We start from the raw sequence: 19705 nt of genomic DNA on the forward strand, positions 1-19705 counted from the left end.
AATTCAGTTTTTTTCCCTCAAAATTCCAAGTTTTTCACAATTCTGACTGTTTCCCTTAAAATTCCAAGTTTTTCACAATTCTGTTTTTTTCCCTCAAAATTCCAAGTTTTTCACAATTCTGACTTTTTCCCTCAAAATTCCAAGTTTTTCACAATTCTGACTTTTCCCCTCAAAATTCCGAGTTTATATATCATAATTTTGACTTTTTCCCTCAAAATTCAGTTTAACTCACAATTCTGACTTTTCCCCTCAAAATTCCGAGTTTGTATCTAGCAATTCTTTTTTCTCAGAAGTTTTTTTTTTCCTCAGAATTGCAAGTTTGCAACCTGAAATTCTGACCTCTTTTCTCATAATTGTTAGATATAAACTTGCCATTGCAAGTTGTAAAGTCAAGGAAAAAAGTCAGCTCACAATTCTGACATTTTCATTACAATTGAGTTTATATCTCACAGTTGTGTTTACATCATGCTGTTCTGAGAAAAGAAATGTAAACTCACAATTGTAAGAAAAAAGTCAAAATTGAGGCAAGTTACCTTTATTTTTTATTCAGTGGCAGAAACAAGATTCCTTAGTTTTGTCTTTAAAAAATATATTTGACAGTACAGTAGGCAGTATGCATGGACTAGCAGCTGATATGATATTGCGTAGCTCTATGTATTTGCAGTGGGCTTGGTTTACGTCTTGACTGTGATTGCTTTTCTCTCTCTCCTGGTGTTTGGACGGCTAACCTCTCTGCCTCGGCGGCCTCTTCTCCTTCTTCTCCTCTTCTCTCTGCCGCTGTCTCTCTTTCTCTGCACGCATGCTGCCTTTCGCTCAGACCCCGGCTCACCAAAGAAATGCCGCGCTCGCTTTGGCCTCAAGCAACAAACGGACTGGTGTGGCCCCTGCAGGTGTGTACGACTGTCACTAACAGCCCTCTGGAGCTCAGCAGCTCTGCTTTCATCACTGCTTCATCTGACTTCATGCTCTCCAGAAACCTTTGAGTCGTGGTCCTGTTTGAACCAGCCGTAACTTTGGCACAGTGGTTTTAATGTAACTTATTGATTATTATTCATTCTAGCCAACACTAGTCAGTCAGAAAGATTAGTGCAGACTAGGGCTGCATGATTAAACAAAATAAATGGCTTAGTGTGATTAATCAAGTTACAAAGGCTGTTATTTAATTCATGCTCTAAGTTGAACCGTTAACATTTGAGGAATGACACAATAAGATTAGTATTGTAATTTTATATTTAGAATTTAATTGTTATATTATTATGTTATTTTTCTTACATATTATTTTTTATTTTACACTGAAATATTACAATATACAATATTTAAATTTTATTTAATTGTGATATTTTTATTTAGTAATCATAATATTGTTGTTGTTGTTGTTATTTTATAGCCATATAGATATAATCACAAAATTTTGGTCATCTTTTGCAGCACTAGTCCAATAGTAATTTAATGTGTTTTAATAATAACAGTAATATTATTTTTATTTTTATAGCCATATTGATATAATCACAAACTTTTGGATTAAATTGTGCATTAGACCAACAGTAGCATTCCTTTTGTTATTATTATTTAGCAATAATAATTGCAGTTATTATTATAATTATTATTAATTAAATTGATATTATTTTATATCCATACTGATATAATCACAAAAAGTTTGGCCAAATTGTGCAGCCTTACAAACAAGACATTAAATTGTAATCACTTTTTTTTTCCTCAGAAAATTACAATTCAATTTTTTCCCCAAATAGTGCGGCCCTTTAATGTGTATGTATGATCTAAAAATAAGCTTTTTAATTTATTACTAAAACTTAATATACACTATCAAAACATTATATAAAATGTATATCAAACACATGGTTTGCGGGTCATTTTGATCATTAAATCAGTGAGTTGTTGACTCAAGCTTCAGTCTGATTCCTGAACCAATTCAGCAGATTCACTGTGAAGACTCAGTTTGTTCACGAACCAGAGATCACTATCTCAGTTTCTTTAGTTCAAGGTGAGTTTTTATGAGGTAGCTCTGCAGCAGGGTTTGCAGACGCGCTGGCCGAGACTTTGAGAGAGTGTGTGAAGTGACTGATCTCCAGCGGCTCCTGACGGGGTCGGCACTGTGGTTTGCTCGTGCTGCGGTTTCCAGTCAGTAAGGCTTACGTGTTGCAATCGCTTTCAACTTTAACATTCAAAACTAGTCCCTAAGGCAAGACGCTGCAGACAAAACCAGTGTTTTTTGTGCACCAGTCAGTTTTGAGATTCTGCTTGCGTTTTACTGGAAGGAAAACATGCAAAATACACATTTAAGTTTTTACCTTATTACGCTTCGTCTATTTGCATCTGTAGATTTCAATTAGAATACATATTTTATTCCTATGTCTATTCTGAAGGTTTTTACAGAGGATTTTGTTCATCATTCACTTGATTTATATGTGACCCTGGAGCACAAAACCAGTCATAAGGGTACATTTTTTGAAATTGAGATTTATACATCGTCTGAGTCTTCAAGGAACATGATCTTTACTTAATATCCTAATGATTTTTGGCATAAAAGAAAAATGTATAATTTTGACCCATACAATGTTTTGTTGGCTATTGCTACAAATATACCCCAGCGACTTAACACTGCTTTTGTGCTCCAGGGTCACAAATAACATTTTATCCTCCAATATGCTGACAAAATGAAACATTCGATTTCGCTTTATTCGATCTTCAGATTTCCGTTCTGGAAAAGCATGCAAATTAGTGCATTTTAAATTAGATAATGCCTCATTTGCATAACAGAAAACATGTAATCTATTAGTTAATAATGTAACCCAAAAGATAAAACGCAGTGATCAAGTTAAGAAGTTGAACACGTATCTTTCATTTTATAATTCATGTTTTAAAATGTTACTGTAAATGTGACTGTTTATTAGTTGTATGAATTGCTGAGTGCATAAGTTCACATATAGTCCAGAATTATGAATCACAATCCCTCTTTTATTATTATTATTATTATTATTAACATCTTGAAGATTCTACAAGCTTATGCACTCAGCTGTATTTATGCAGGACTAAATATCATTCCTGCTTGTGTTCATGAACTGATATTGATTTTTCATGTATTTTTCTTTAAAACTGTAAGTTAGGTTGAAATTCCTCTTGATATTTTAAACTTTATGCTTTGAGTTAGTTCAAAAATCGGTCGTAAATTTAGAGTGTGAACTTGACTGGAGTTTTAATGTTTTTAGGAAAAGCGTGTGATATCAGCTTGAAATTCAGTCAGAACTGTCGAATAAAGCAGGCCTTTTTTCACACGTCGGCTTTTCACACTTATTTGACACTGTATATTATTCTGGCATAACTGTTTGTTTTGTGTGCTCTTTATTTTCTGTCATTGTTGTGCAGTTCATCTTTGTGACGTTTCACATCCACGCTTTATTCACAGATAACTCTCTTGACTGTTCCTAGGAGGAAAAAGAAGTGCATTCGCTACCTTCAAAGAGGACGCTGCGCCAGCCCCCATTCTTCCGATGGAAGTGCTATAGACTCCTCCCCTTCACCTGTCAATCACCTGCCAAACCCCGCCTCCCCCACCAGCAGTCCCCTCCCACAGAGCGCCAAACGCTCCGCCCACCCACCCAGACTCTCGCTCGACTTCAGCAGAATTAAAACAGAGAGCGCCGTAAGGCAGCCACAATGACTGAATTCTTCAAGTTCTCTTCACTTCAGTTTCCTCGGGACATGGGGCGTCCTCTCATCTTTTAGGAAGTCATGGAATTAGATTTCCTTGTGGATGAATCTCATGAAGAATGTTTTTTTCCCCCCCGTTTTCATTCATTTTAATGACAATTAAGCATATTGTATTCATTACCAATAATGCAAAAAAGATCATTTTTGCTACTGTAGTTTGGAATATATATATATATATATATATATACACACACACACACACATACACACACATATACAGGGTTCAACATTTACACTTTTATATCCAGATACAGTTAAGCAGTTAAGGAACATTACACGAGCAAGAGTGCTGTTTTCCCAAATATCAGCACGATTGCAAATGTGATATTGATTTTATTCAATTCAGCAAACAAGAATTTTATATTAAACGAGTTACATTTTAGACACCAGTATTGCTGTTTTTTTTCTCCATTTTGCCAACAAAAAACGCAAAACCGTTGCAATTCTCTGAGCGTCTTTGATCTGTTGAGCGAACAAATCAATGACTCACTCGTTTTCTCATTCTTGACTGAATCAGCAGTTTGAAAGAATCTTTTGAATGAATGACTCATCAAAACTGTCACGTACAGCCACAGACTGGTAGGTTAGTTTCATATTTATATTATATATGTATATATAAAACATTAATCTCATAACATTATTTTGCAGTGTAAATGCATTTATGCCACCTCTGTTTCATTAAACAGTCTGTGCATCTAAATGCACTGAAAAGATGTATTTGGCTGATACTGATTTGTTTGGTAGCAGCCGTTTAGCCACAATTACAGTAGTGGAATTGTTTTTTTTTTTTTTTTTAGTACAGGAATGTGAATTTTGGGGGAGATGTGCTTAACTGTCATCACAATCCCAAAAATCTGAATGATCTAAATAACTTTTTCTTTGTGCAAAATGTATTTTTCTGCTAAAGCATGACCTGGATGTTTCTTCATGAGATTCAGCCACTGTGTGTGGAGATCATGATCATGTCTTTACATCACTGAAAACAGTGTCAGTTCTCACCATAACTCTTGTACAATCAAATAAGTGTTGTTAAACTTCATCTTTTATAGACTGAAAGGCCGTAAATAACTAAACTTTTATATGTTTTTATGTAAAGAGGAAAAAAAAAGAAAAAACATTCCTTGGCTGTTTACTTTTAATGACACAAGTTCCATTTTTAATAGCTTTTGTTGTGTAGATCTGAAGTAGTCAGCTATGCCTGTCGCAGTATGAAATGAAGTATGTTTATGTATCTGTGTGTGTGTGTGTGTGTGTGCTTTCTAGTAGTCATTTAGTGTTGACTCAGGTCTGTTCTGAAGCGATCATGTCATCTGTGATCTCCTGCCACACATCTTCAGTGTTAACATACAGCAAGTCATCGCTCTTTCTTTTGCTTTTGATGTAACAATAATCTCTCTATAGATTTATTAAAATATTTTGAAAGATCCGTCTCATGGAGTTCTTTCAGTGGTTCACTCAAGTGGAACAGCATACTGTTATTTTTCTATGTATCGTGTGCATTCACCAGCAGCAGCACTGTGTCCAGCTTGACAGTTTTACTGCTTTTATCGACTGTATAATGAACTCATCTGATCACACAGCATTGTTTTGCAATGCATTTTCACTGCTGTTTTTAATAATACCAGAACAATATAATACTGCACAATATTTAGTAAGCTATTGTCCCATTACATCCACTGTTACAATTATTTGTTAACTGTAAACTACATTACTTAACATGAACTAACAATGAAAAATATGTCTAAAGCATTTGAGTTCATTTCAAGATTGTGAAAATGTATTCAAATAAAGTTGTACCGGTTTCTGCCACGGAATAAAAAAATTTAAATCCAAAAGGTAGCTGCAACACTTCTCAAAATTCTAATTAAAAATAAAGTCAGAATTGTGAGAAACTCCGAATTTTGACTTCCTTTCCCACAATTCCAAATCACATCACAATTTAACGTTTACGTCTTGCGATTCTGTTTTTTGCAAAAAAATTGGATTTTCTCAAAATTTTGAGTATCCCTCTCAACATCAAATTTTCTTCATGGAATTACCAGTTTATATCTCGCAATTGAGAAAAAAAAAGTTCTAATCTAACAACTCTCACCATTAAATCATGAATTAAGAAATATTAATCATTAACTCATAGCAAATTATTACGAATTATATTAACTCGAAAAAGGTACAAATCGTCAGAAAAGTTGCAATTACCTTTTTTATGCCATAGCGTAAATGAGCTTGCATAGTAAATTCATGTTAACTCCGGTCCATTGAATAATATTAACAATAAACAGGGCTAATATAAACTAAAAAGCAATAGTTGTATTTTCATTAACAAATAACATTGAAGAAAATAGGGACATCATTGGTTACATTTAGAGTAGGTGTAATGGTTACTGGTTCGTACAAAATGTATGGATAATTGTGTCACACAATGTCTGAAAAAATTAGTCAAAAGATAGCACTTTAAGCAAAAATATTCTATTTGAAAGTTTGTTAGGTGTGAAATGATTTAGTATTGAAAGACACTACATGGTTGTGGATCACGTTCATCAGTTAATGTGATTCTCAACATCTGACAAACTTAAAAACACTGAGCTCTAATCAGTAAGAAATGACCTAATTTAGAAGAAAAAGTGAGTATCAGAAAAGCTCCAGCAGCATGTGAGATGTGCAGATACAGACACATTCACACACGCATACTAACAGAATGAGCTCGAGATACGGTCAAACTTTGAGCGGATGAAGAAAGCCAAACGTAAAACACTTGCAAGATGCAGAAATGACACTGCACAGAGAACTGACAAATCCCACAATAATCTTGGTTTATTTTTTTGTTATTAATCCCAATCGCCTGCCATTTCGGAGCAGAACTGTGACAGACCGTCAATCCTATACAATGAGGCAGAGCAGATGAAGTGAAAGCAGACACGAGTACTTCCAGTTCACAAGACATCTCAACACTGATCTCTCATCAGCACAAATAAGGCTGCTTAGAAAATGTGACTTAAGATATATGTTCATTTCTCAAAAACAGAAAACAGAATCTGCCATTTGGTGCCAAGCTCCGTTAAAATAAAATAAAAGCGTGGAGCGTTTTCTCTACTCCATTCATCTGAAGCGGAATGGCATTAAAAAAGGCTTTTACACCACACAAGCAAGGAGAATGGCCATGCTAGCAAAACACAAGGGATTTTTTCTGTTTATTCGTGTTAAACCTCAACAAATATGAACAGCGCAGTGCAATTTTTAATTACTTTTTTTTTTTTTTGAACAATATGTAGTGTTAAAGTGTGTCAGGATCTTCACTTCTCTTCACACCACTGGTTCTCCTTGCGTACCTGCAACAAACAACATTCTGGGGAGTTATTATAGTTAAACTAAAACTGAAAAAATCTTATTTCAACATCTGAAACAGTATCACAGTTTCCAAAAAATATTAAGCAGCACAACGGTTTCCAAAAATGATAAATCGGCATATTAGAATGATTTCTGAAGATCATGTGACACTGAAGACTGGAGTAATGATGGAAAGACATTCTTAGCTCTACCATCCTTCTACCTTAAACCTGCGGACAAGCGGCCAGTTGCTGTTTTAAAATTAATATATTTATTCCTTTTCGTAATGTATGTTCATGAATTTTGAATATTCGTCGAATTTAAAATAAAAATCCACATTCGAATGCAAAAATGTTGCATGATGTTGTTTGCAACGTTGATGTTGAAGATGTGGTTTACGTCAAAACTGAAACAAAGCCATTCACACAGAACGCATATTTATCGCATTTTCTTGAGACATCACCGTTGCACTCGCGTCCCGCTGAAGAGAGTCGCATGTTTAGAAAGCCATGCAAAATTAATGTAAGTTCAACTTCAAAAAACATGTCTCGAGACTTTAAGGCGGTTTTTCCCCATCCCACTGCATCTCATGTTTTTAAATGAAAAAAGAGTAATGATGCTGAAAATTCAGCTTTGCATCACAGAAATAAATTATATTTTAAAGTACATTAAAATAGTAAATCATTATTTTAAATTGCAATAATATTTCACAATATTACAGTTTTTTCTGTATTTTTGATCAAATAAATGCAGCCTTAATGTGCAGAAGAGGCTTCTTTAAAAAAAAAACATTAAAAATCTTACTGATTCTAAAAGTTACTAAAAATGCCAAACAACAAAATTATTAAATTTGACTAAAATTAAAATGAAAACAAGATATACAAATAAAAACTGTGACACAGTATCAGTATCAATAGCGCATTAAGACCATGCGTGACGGAGGAGAGACAGGAAATGAGCACTTGTTTTACCTGGGCTTCCTCTTCCTCTGTAAAATCATTTTTGATATTGAAAGTCTTTCTGATCTCCTCTGGGGTTTTGCCTTTGATCATGTTAGCAACCGTCTTGCAAGTAACATCTAGCAAGCCTTTGATGTCCAAGTAATTTGCAGCCTAAACAAAGGGAAGAGAGATGAAAGTGAGCTGCAAATGAAGACGTGGCCACCGTGTGGCGAGTCAACGCAGTGCTGCTTAACGCTCAACTCACGACATAAGAGTGAAGAGCACAAGACACGGATTCACAATGGAGCGTTTCAGAGATGCTCACAGATGTCCCAAGTTGCAAAAAACAGAAGAGAACTTGATTATAAATCCCCAGTGCATGCTGACATTTGACAGATATATCAATATTGGTAAATGTCAGAAACTCAGAAATTGATATTTCATTGAAATCCTGCACATAATGGGAGATAAACGTCAGAAGTACCATACATTTACATAGAGAGTCGCATGTTTAGAAAGCCATGCAAAATTAATGTAAGTTCAACTTCAAAAAACATGTCTCGAGACTTTAAGGCGGTTTTTCCCCATCCCACTGCATCTCATGTTTTTAAATGAAAAAAGAACCGTCTTGCAAGTAACATCTAGCAAGCCTTTGATGTCCAAGTAATTTGCAGCCTAAACAAAGGGAAGAGAGATGAAAGTGAGCTGCAAATGAAGACGTGGCCACCGTGTGGCGAGTCAACGCAGTGCTGCTTAACGCTCAACTCACGACATAAGAGTGAAGAGCACAAGACACGGATTCACAATGGAGCGTTTCAGAGATGCTCACAGATGTCCCAAGTTGCAAAAAACAGAAGAGAACTTGATTATAAATCCCCAGTGCATGCTGACATTTGACAGATATATCAATATTGGTAAATGTCAGAAACTCAGAAATTGATATTTCATTGAAATCCTGCACATAATGGGAGATAAACGTCAGAAGTACCATACATTTACATGTTTTTCAGTCCTTTGTATTAAACTATACACATACATATGATGCTGTTTTGTTTCTAATTGTTTAAGCAACTTAATTATATATATGGTTTATAAACATTATGCACTTTTTTCAAAGATAGTCGTGTTATTTTATTGCTTTGAAGAAGCGTGCATTAGTAATATGTTGCTCTATGCGCCCTCTTGTGGCCTCAGGAGAGAAGCCAAAAGTTTTTCCCCCCTAACTGAAATTATGTCTTTTAAATTTGAATATAATTCGAATATTGATAAGTACAAAATTCGAATTTAGTTTTTCAGCCATTTTGACAGACCTAGATCGTACACCTAAATTTGTTTTCATAGACTTCAATTTGCACACGGTTTGAAGGACATGGAATAACATTCACACATTCCTGAGATCGAATGCATTCTTAATACCAGGTGGAAACGACCATAATTACATTGACTACTACGATTGCACGACATAAATCCATAATATGGCTTAGTGTGATTATTAAATCACAAGGCTGAGATGTAATGAAATAAGTGTGAGTTTCTGAGTGAAGCGCAGCACTGTTTTTATTTACACATCAGCAGCTCATGATCCGCCGGTGTTTTCAGCGTCTCAGTTCAATGTAAATGATCCACATGAACTCCATCTGCTCGGAGTTTGAGGCGATTGCATTTGGAAACTAAACATGCACCAACCTTCTTCACAAACTTCTAATAAGAAGCACTCATTAATGAAAGACAAGCTTTAAAGGCAGCTGTGGCTTACTGTCAAAATAAAAGTTTAACGGTTTATAGGGATGCTCCGATCGATCGGCATCGGCCGATAATCACATTTTAGGACATAATCACGATCTTACGAACCGATCGCAACGCATTTGGACGTAAATGATTTGGCGCTACAGTCATGTCATCGCGGAAATACTATGACGTTTCGAGAAACAATGAAAAATTCTCTATTTGCCGTGTATGTTTCAAAGAAATCTCACGGGGAGGAGCATTGTCCAAAACATTTAATACGACGAACCTGATTCTGCACTTAAGAACGAGCCACCGCGAGACGTATGGCGAATACGAAAAACTGGCAACTGCAAAAAAGGCAATGGTAACTAATAACGCAACTCTCGCTCAGCCATCCATTACAGACGTTCTGAAAAAAACATGAACTTTACACACCAGACAGCAAGAAAGCTATGGCTATATTCGTGAAGATAATGGAATTTGTATGCATTGTAGTGATGCGCGGATGAGCCAAAACGTCACCCGCAGCTTCAAATAAATGATACACCCGCTTATATTTTTCTCTGATTTAGATAACCGCACCTGATCGTCACATTACAATTACTCTAATTCTTAGTTTTGCATGATGATATGATGAATGGATGGTTCATTTTAACAGCAGATTCAGTGACGTTAGAGATGATCTGTGCATAACTGCATGCGTCTGCGGCGCGTTACGGCTCCACGGGAACCGGAGCTGATCGCGGCCGCTCTAGTCAAAGCTTGTGTTTATACCAGCCAGCCGCGGCACGTTTCTGAAGCGGCTCTCCGCGCTGCTTGGCTAAAAACAGTCTTTTATGAGTTGGCACCACGTGGAGGACGGAACAAAACCTCGTCGGAGCCGTAAGGGATAACGGTAACATAATACGCTGATCGTGGGCTGCTATTAAACAAACATTTATTTATAAAACAAAATATCTTCTTTGGCCATATTAGCCTACTCAGTAGCATCAACACATGGCTTTACTTCTTTCATACTTTATCTGGAATGTCACCGTTTCGGTCACTGCAACTTCCCGATCAGGCAAACATACACACACACACACACACACACACACGAATTCAGAATGCATTTTTTTTATTACCCGACCCGTGGATATAACCGTGACCAAACTACTCTGTTTTGTTCTTTCAGTAGTTTAAATCTTTCTATTTCTTTTTTTCCTCTTCAGTCTTATATTGGACAGTGTTTAATTAAACCTTATGAGTTACATCAGACATCTCCATGTTGCAGTTTAAATGTTTCTATTTATTTTGTCCTCTGTCTAATATTGGACAATGTTAAATTAAACCTAAAGAGTTGCATCAAACTACTCCAATTTGTTCTTTTACGAGTTTAAATGTTTTTTTTAATATTAATTGTGTCCTCAGACTTGTATGACAATGTTTAAGTTACATCAGACTTCTCAATATTAGGAGATTAAATGTTTATTTTGTCCTCCACAGTTTACTATTGGATAATGTTTAAATAAACCTTGTGGTTAATATTTGCATCACACTGCTCCATTTTGTTTGTATTTATTTTTGTCTTATACAAGTATTCTGATATGCATAGCGTTATGCATAAACCCCACTTTAAAGGCATATATTAAAATGTTCACTGTATAATGAATAATTTTTGTGATTAGTACTCTTAAAACAACAGTTACATTACATTACACATTATTACATAATTACTGTAAAAATGTAACAAATGTAAAAACATAAAGGCAACATCTGTATTATTACTTTATCTGAAAAAAGGTTAATGGTGATCAGAGCGCTTACATATTAGTTATATAAAGCTTGAAGCATTAGGATCAGCCGATCACCATGACAAGAAATCGGTACTTCTATTATTAGTTCAATACTATTATTAGTATTTTGTTCAATGTTTCACGTTGATGAATGATGAATGCATGTTGAAACTTCAATGTTTCACGAGATGCGCATGAAAATCGCATTCGATTTTTTTGCACAGCCCTACGGACATGTATAATTTAAAACTGTTTTGTATTGTGTTGTTTATTCGTTTTTATTGTATTTATTTTACATGTTCGAAATAAAGTCACAAATGCAATTATTATTTCCTTAAATACTCTTTTTACTGATATCAAAATATTAAAATAATAATTATTTTGTTTCTCATTATTATTATTTAGATATACAGCAGCTCACAAGGCTTTTGAATAGAGCCAAAGCACATACTCTCACTCTACTGAAGTGATCCATACATAGTAATTACTGCTGATAAGATGACAATGCTTATTGTTATTGTTAAATGACCGTTAAATATATTTGATTAATTGACTATGAAATTTATTTTCAGTTTTTCAGGTCATTTTATTTTCAGGTGCATCCTGAATTTTTGGTTTTCATTTTGACCCAAAGTTTTAATTTTGGTGCATCACTAATTGTGAGAACTTTTCTAAATGTTCATCCGTGGGGTTATTTTGCAAAAACCGCGGTCTCAAGAACCAGAAGGCACTCTCTTTTATTTCTTTTAGCTTCTCAACTGGTTTTGCTTCATTAAATGCAGGGCGCCACATTTGTTTATCCTACAATTTCAAGCACTCAGTTGGTCCTAAAATCCAAAAGGATGCATTTCGCTTTGTTTTCCCTGCATAAAATCAGATCTGCGACTCAGTTCTGTAGCATACAGCACCGTTTTAACGAACGCTGCCAGTCAAAGCACAAGCAGTTTTACACACCAGAATGAGTTCGAAGAGGGTGCCCTGGTCTACTTTGAGGAACTCCTGGTCCCACACAGGGATGTCATCAGTTCTTTTCTCTTTATTCTCATCGTCTTCAGGAGGAGGAGGGTCGTCTTTATGGTGGGTGCACCACTGAATCACCTGTGGGCATATTAAACTCACTGTAAGGCTCAGTCCCTTCCAAGACGGACACATTTCGTATTTATTTTAAAACACAACCAACATGCACACTACATAAATTATTTTGCATAACTGAGAAAAATGAGCAACGAGGAACAAAACCCAGTCACATTACAGTAATGAGAACTGGCATGAAAATAATGGTATTATGAACTTTGATATAGAAACCACATTGCAAGCTAAATAATCCACTAGTTTGTCGAGGACGGTCAAAATGACAATTTTCACCTGAGATTCGGAGCCAAATTACAGGGGGGTAAACTGGGATCTAAATATGGCTCCGAGAGTAAATCGTTAAAATGGACACATTCTCAGTGGTCAAAAACAAAATGTGGGCCACTTTGTATACATCACTGTATTTAAAAAACAATGTCTGAAGAATAAATCATGCTGGAACTAGAATTGTAGCTTGTCTGTCAAATGGTGAACGGTCACCATTGGTATATAACGCAACAAAGATTGCTAAAATCAAACAGATTTTATTAATAGACCTTCTAATCTCTCAATATCTTTCTGAAGTAATTTTTAACCCCTGTAACTTCACTCTGAATCTCAGGTGAAAATGGTCATTTTGGTTTTTTTTCTCCAAAGTTTGCATGCCTGTAACTCAAGATGTATTAAAGATATCTTAATGCCCTTTTAGATGTTGGGTTTAACAAGGTTTACTTTTGGCATCTTCATTTTTAAGGCCCTATATGGTTCAGTTCCAGAGATACTGGGATCTAAATATGGCTCCGAGAGTAAATCGTTAAAATGGACACATTCTCAGTGGTCAAAAACAAAATGTGGGCCACTTTGTATACATCACTGTATTTAAAAAACAATGTCTGAAGAATAAATCATGCTGGAACTAGAATTGTAGCTTGTCTGTCAAATGGTGAACGGTCACCATTGGTATATAACGCAACAAAGATTGCTAAAATCAAACAGATTTTATTAATAGACCTTCTAATCTCTCAATATCTTTCTGAAGTAATTTTTAACCCCTGTAACTTCACTCTGAATCTCAGGTGAAAATGGTCATTTTGACAAACCCTCTACAAAACAGTGGATTACTCCATAAATATTCATCCGCGACATTTAATATTTTGAAAATTTCAGCTCTCCGGTTGAGTTGACACAGAATGACCCATATGTAAAGTATCTTTTATTATCATCTTGGGGTAAAATCAGACCTAGATACGTTTGGGGGAGTCCCCCATCTATCTATCCCAGTGTACCATCTGTATACTAAAATCATGTGAAACTCCCAATTAAACATGACAGCAATGTACAAAAATTTGAGCTCTCCGGTTGAGTTGACACAGAATGACCCATATGCAAAGTATCTTTTATTATCATCTTAGGGTAAAATCAGACCTAGATACGTTTGGGGGAGTCCCCCATCTATCTATCCCAGTGTACCATCTGTATACTAAAATCATGTGAAACTCCCAATTAAACATGACAGCAATGTACAAGTCCGACCTTCTTCAGGATGGCTGCGTTTACATTGGGCAGAGGAACCGGATCATCATCTCCTTCATCATCCATCCCCAGATCTGAGCAGAAATGTGGGCCACTTTGTATACATCACTGTATTTAAAAAACAATGTCTGAAGAATAAATCATGCTGGAACTAGAATTGTAGCTTGTCTGTCAAATGGTGAACGGTCACCATTGGTATATAACGCAACAAAGATTGCTAAAATCAAACAGATTTTATTAATAGACCTTCTAATCTCTCAAAATCTTTCTGAAGTCATTTTTAACCCCTGTAACTTCGCTCTGAATCGCAGGTGAAAATTGTCATTTTGACAAACCCTCTACAAAACAGTGGATTACTCCATAAATATTCATCCACGACATTTAATATTTTGAAAATTTGAGCTCTCCGGTTGAGTTGACACAGAATGACCCATATGCAAAGTATCTTTTATTATCATCTTAGGGTAAAATCAGACCTAGATACGTTTGGGGGAGTCCCCCATCTATCTATCCCAGTGTACCATCTGTATACTAAAATCATGTGAAACTCCCAATTAAACATGACAGCAATGTACAAGTCCGACCTTCTTCAGGATGGCTGCGTTTACATTGGGCAGAGGAACCGGATCATCATCTCCTTCATCATCCATCCCCAGATCTGAGCAGAAGACAGCTGTGATTACACACATCACATACACATATATGACCATATCTCAATTCAGCTTACCTTCAAGCATGGTTTTTATAGTCACAGACTGCTTGGCGATTTCAACATCCACCTCAAACATCTCTCCATCAGAGCTCTGCAGTTTAATAGTCGGCATCTACATGAACAATAACACACAATAACAGGCACATTGTCAAGAACTAATGACACATGCTAGCTGTGTTAGCTCACATTCTCCAGCACTACAAACAGTTAAACTATAGATAGGCCAATAGTACACATGAATAAAAGACGGTCATATAATGGAAGAGTGAAAAACAAGAAATCCGCTAACGTTACTGTCGAGGCATCCAGAACGCTACAGCGAGATTTCATATAAAAATGCGCTTCTGTAGCATATTCATAAATCGCGTTTAAAAACGTCGAAGCATCAAGACTATCACTGTCCCACTGTGTTTCATTCAACGAGCTTTTCAGATGAATTAAACGCATCACAGAGACATAGAGCACGGGCTGTTTGTGATGCTACGCTAACGTTAGCCGCGCGGCTATAGGCCTCTGTTAGCAACCGCTGCATTCATCACGTCAACCGGGATAAAACTTCATCATTTCACACAATATTACGCCCGCTGTGTCTCTTCGCTGTCAAAATATAACATATGACTCGCTAATGTGGCAGATTTTGTCCCGTTCTTACCGTGAATGAGAGCGGCGAAAGAATGAAACTGAACGTCAACAAGGCCTGAATGAAACTGAGCTCAGTGTGACGCGCATGCGCAAACTAACCACATCACTACTAGTTACATGCAACAACTTTTCTAAAAGAATGTTTTTGTATCTTTTATGTATCGATAATACTTAATTTGACATGCAAATCCAAAATATTTGTTTTATGTTCTTATTTTTATAATTGCTTTTTGTTAGAATATATTCATGTTTCTGTATGTTTCTACAAGTTTTGTAATAAAAAATAAAAAATAAAAAAACTAGTTACATGCAACGGAATTATGTAATTAAATTACAAAAAAATTTAATTGTAATCAGTTACAGTTACTAAGAAAAATGTGTAATTAAATTACAGTTACTTAGGAAAATAGTAACGATTACAAAGGGGCTTACATCTGATTTTTCACACACACACACACACACACACACACACACACACAGATTTAATTAACTTCTTTAATAAATTGCATTGACTGCTCTAAAATATGAGACACCAATGTTTCAGGAGTTTAGGACACAGAATAGGACAAATGCTTAGGCTATTCGATAACTATTTTATTTCCTTTTTGCGTTTATAGCTATATATGATTTATTTTTGAAGATTAGTCCTAACTTTTTTCCAAAGCATTGTTAGATGCCAGTGTTTCCTCTCATAGCTATGCAAATATTTGATTTCAAAAACAGTGTAATAGCTATTAAACTAATTCTTGTTATGGTTTTAAATCTGTATTTAACCTCAGAATTATCTCAACGTAAAAAGAGGTGCTGAAGTCTGATTTTGTGGCAGCTGTGCTTTAAAATTAAATTATTAAAAGCTTAATTCAAGTGATGAAGGGTTTTGAAAGTCTGAGAGTAATCAGTGTTGAGTTCTGTAAGGGTAAACCTGCCTGCTTTACATGTTTCAAAATGATTAACAGTTAAAAACATTCATTGGAAATTTAGAAAAGTAATCAAAAAGTAGACTAATCAAATGTAATCAGTTACATTACTTTAATAAAGTAATTGAAATTACATTTTAGATAGGTTAACTTGTAATCTGTAACCTATTACATTTCTAAACTAACCTTCCCAACACTGCTCAAAACCTACTAGTTTTAAGGCTACAAGTTCTTAATTTAATGACTAGTAACTGTTCCATGAAAATACCATGTTTCTAGAAATATTTTACATGTAGGCTACTGTATGCAGTGTTGAGTAGGTTACTTTGTAAAAGTAATACATTAAAGTAATTCTCAATTAGTCACTACTTGTTACATTTTAAAGTAATGTAACTGATTACATTTGATTACATTCGGATTACTTTTGTAAATCTTTAATGCTTTCAACTGATAATCATTTTTAAACATGTAAACCTTTCAGTAGTATTCAACACTGATTACTCTCAGACTTTCAAAATCCTTCATCACTTGAATTAAGATTATAATAATTTCATTTTAAAGCACATTTAAGCACATGGTTTTTAGCCATAGGTTACTTTGTAAAAGTAATACATTAAAATGTAACAAGTAGTGACTAATTGAGAATTACTTTAAAGTAATGTAACTGATTACATTTGATTACTTTCGGATTACTTTTGTAAATCTTTAATGCTTTCAACTGATAATCATTTTTAAACATGTAAACCTTTCAGTAGTATTCAACACTGATTACTCTCAGACTTTCAAAATCCTTCATCACTTGAATTAAGATTATAATAATTTCATTTTAAAGCACATTTAAGCACATGGTTTTTAGCCATATTAACTACAAATGAATTTTGTAGTTCACATTTTGAGCTTCAATTAGCATATTAGCTTACAACAAACTGTGACTAGCTAAATATTTAGTCTGGTTGTTGAAGAGAATTTGGTATATTTAATCTTACATATTTTGAAAATACTGTATTTTAATCACTTATGGCATATTTTATGCCAACAGGGTGGACATGTTAAGCTTTGGCAAAGCAATTAAGCAAACTCATATGAAGAAAATTTGTCAATTGAAAAATCATCAATTTACCTCATCCGTTGAAATTCCCGCCAAAAAATCTGTTGTCCTGATGTCACTAAAGGGGATGGCCTTTTCTTAAAGGGGCGGATTCAAGGGACATGGACAAACTCTTATTTTTTATTAAATACAAATATAGTTTTTATTACCAAATGATCAATACACTCAAATTGAGTAATCTCTTATTTAACAAAATAATAATAGGAGAAAGCTTAATATTTGTATTTATTAAATTATATATTTTATTAAAAATAAATCTAAATATGCATATACTGTATTTAATACATTAAACAAATCTTAATTTTCCTTCCTGATTTGATCACTTGTGTATCAGAGGATTAAAGGTTTAAAAGGCAATTAATATTCAGTAATTTTATTGATTTTATGCAGACACTCTCAGATGGGAACAAATTTCGAGCTGAATAATGACACTAACTTTGCAACACTGGCCCTGCAATTGAACTGAATTGAACCAAGACTGAACTTGATTCAACTGAACTGAATAATTACTCTATTGTCTTCTGTAACTGATGTTGAATTCCTTTCATAATTGTTGACTTCTATATTAACACTTTCTCTTGTTTACTACTGTGAACCTGCTTTAAAACTATTTGTATTGTATAAAGCGCCAGAGAAATAAATATGAGTAGACTTAAGAGAAGCAGTAACAGCAATAGACCTCATCAGCTCAACGCCATATTCAATCTAACAGATGAAAACAAGAGTGTATAAAGGTCTTAGATCAGGTCATCTTCACAATTCTTGACTTTTAAAACCGTTTAATGTTTTTGTATACTTAAACAGAACGATCTATTGAACGCACTGTACTTCAGTCCCTCACAGCCTCGTTTTCATTCTTGTCAAACATTAAAAATAGCACAACCCTGGCTAAGGACTATGCTTGGCAGCTCAACTGAGGATTCAAGTAGAACAGCACACAAAGTACATGAGCAAGATCCATCTTTATTCTTGAACTGGTACCCTTTATCAGACACAGAACCATCATATGAAGCTATTCCAGGATTCAGACGACGGCGTGCCATCTTAAGTCTGCCGTATAACATTAGTTGGCATTTGTTGAACACGGTCAGTGTAGGAAAGATTATCGCCTGCTTGTTGGGATATAAAAGCATCTAATCACCCGTAGAGCACGGAAAACAGGGAAATAAACCGTAACACGGACTTCTGTTGAAAAAAAGTGCAAACAGACATTAGAAAAAGAAGGAACACAAACAGGGTTCATGAAGGAGACCGTGTGTTCAGGAGGGTTTCACAGCCGGTGTTCATCTAAACAGCGGAGGACAGAAGCGGGAGCAGCCGGGAATATCTGGTGCTCGTGGATGGGTTTGGATATGGCACACACCTTTTGGTCCACAGACGTTTCTCACTGGATCAGTTTTCTCTACGGTTGCCCATTCCTCTCCCCTTATTTTAAACTGAATGAGGATTATAATATCATGGCAATACTGGATTCACAGGAAGTAGTCGGGGGTACGGCGGGTGACATGCGGCTCTCCTCTGCGCGGCGCCGGGTCGAACTGCAGGCTGCAATCACACCACGACAGATCAGACACGTTCAGATCAACAGCATTCAAGAAACTGCATCCGCTTCCATCAAGCTTTCCAACTTACAAGGAGTACTTGAGGGTGTCGTCGAGCTCCATGATGGCTGCCTGATTCCCACAGCGGTAGCAGTAGTTGGGTGCGCTGAAAATCGTTACCACGTTGCGATCATGGCACCAGTTGTAACCCTAGAGGAGAAAAGTGTGTTACATTTAGTCATTTAGCAGACGCTTTTATCCAAGCAATCAAAATCAACAAAAGAGCAATGATATGCAAGTGCTATAACAGTCTCAGTTAGCTTAACGCAGTACACGTAGCAAGGCCTTTTTTATTAAAGCAATAAGCCCCAAGAAGCCGTGGTTTACAGTGAATTTATAACAGCTACGGGGCGTTGTTAGGTACGACGCGAAGCTATTTTATAGCGGTTATAAATTCACTGTAAACCACGGCTTCACGGGGCTTATTGCTTTTATAAAACGGTTGTTCCATATACGTAGTAAGGTTTCACAAAATAAAACAGAGCAAATAAAGTGTAATGATATTAATAAAAACAGTATTCTTCCACCAAACAATGTAGCTCCTCAGAAACAGTTGTGGTTGCAACAAAGTGGTTGCCAAGCAACAGACAAACGTAAACAAAGGTGTATGTTACTTTGTAGAGT

At 35.5% G+C, this 19705-nt stretch overlaps 3 protein-coding genes across 12 annotated transcripts in view; 1 reads left to right on the plus strand and 2 right to left on the minus strand.

Moving 5' to 3' along the window:
- Nucleotides 1-5155, plus strand: part of tcf7 (transcription factor 7) — a 60405-nt gene extending 55250 nt beyond the window's left edge. For 4 of the 10 annotated variants that reach the window (XM_016555392.1, XM_016555393.1, XM_016555394.1 and 1 more), the window contains 2 exons: nt 818-890; nt 3448-5155. In XM_016555392.1, coding sequence (XP_016410878.1) covers nt 818-890; nt 3448-3679 — 305 coding nt within the window. In that variant the 3' untranslated portion in view covers nt 3680-5155. Of the gene's footprint in view, nt 1-817; nt 891-3424 lie in introns of all 10 variants that reach the window. The other 6 variants (XM_016555399.1, XM_016555402.1, XM_016555400.1 and 3 more) reach the window with 4 other exon arrangements.
- Nucleotides 5156-6522: 1367 nt separating this feature from the next.
- Nucleotides 6523-15563, minus strand: skp1 (S-phase kinase-associated protein 1). Its single transcript, XM_016555404.1, has 6 exons — nt 15466-15563; nt 14829-14925; nt 14686-14759; nt 12452-12595; nt 8025-8165; nt 6523-7055 (listed from the first exon to the last, which is right to left on the minus strand). The coding sequence occupies exons 2-6, from the start codon at nt 14923-14925 to the stop codon at nt 7020-7022; spliced, it is 492 nt and encodes a 163-aa protein (XP_016410890.1). The 5' UTR covers nt 15466-15563; the 3' UTR covers nt 6523-7019.
- Nucleotides 15564-18411: 2848 nt separating this feature from the next.
- ppp2cab (protein phosphatase 2 catalytic subunit alpha b) overlaps nt 18412-19705 on the minus strand; it is a 9104-nt gene continuing 7810 nt past the window's right edge. Inside the window, exons 6-7 of the mRNA XM_016555403.1 lie at nt 19113-19231; nt 18412-19025 (exon numbers count right to left, since the gene is read on the minus strand). Of these exons, the coding sequence (XP_016410889.1) occupies nt 18953-19025; nt 19113-19231 (192 nt within the window). The 3' untranslated portion in view covers nt 18412-18952. The remainder of the gene's footprint in view (nt 19026-19112; nt 19232-19705) is intronic.

The sequence above is a fragment of the Sinocyclocheilus rhinocerous genome, unplaced genomic scaffold (assembly GCF_001515625.1).
Source record: "Sinocyclocheilus rhinocerous isolate Xijiao unplaced genomic scaffold, SAMN03320098_v1.1 scaffold1427, whole genome shotgun sequence".
NCBI classification, from domain to species: Eukaryota; Metazoa; Chordata; class Actinopteri; order Cypriniformes; family Cyprinidae; genus Sinocyclocheilus; species Sinocyclocheilus rhinocerous.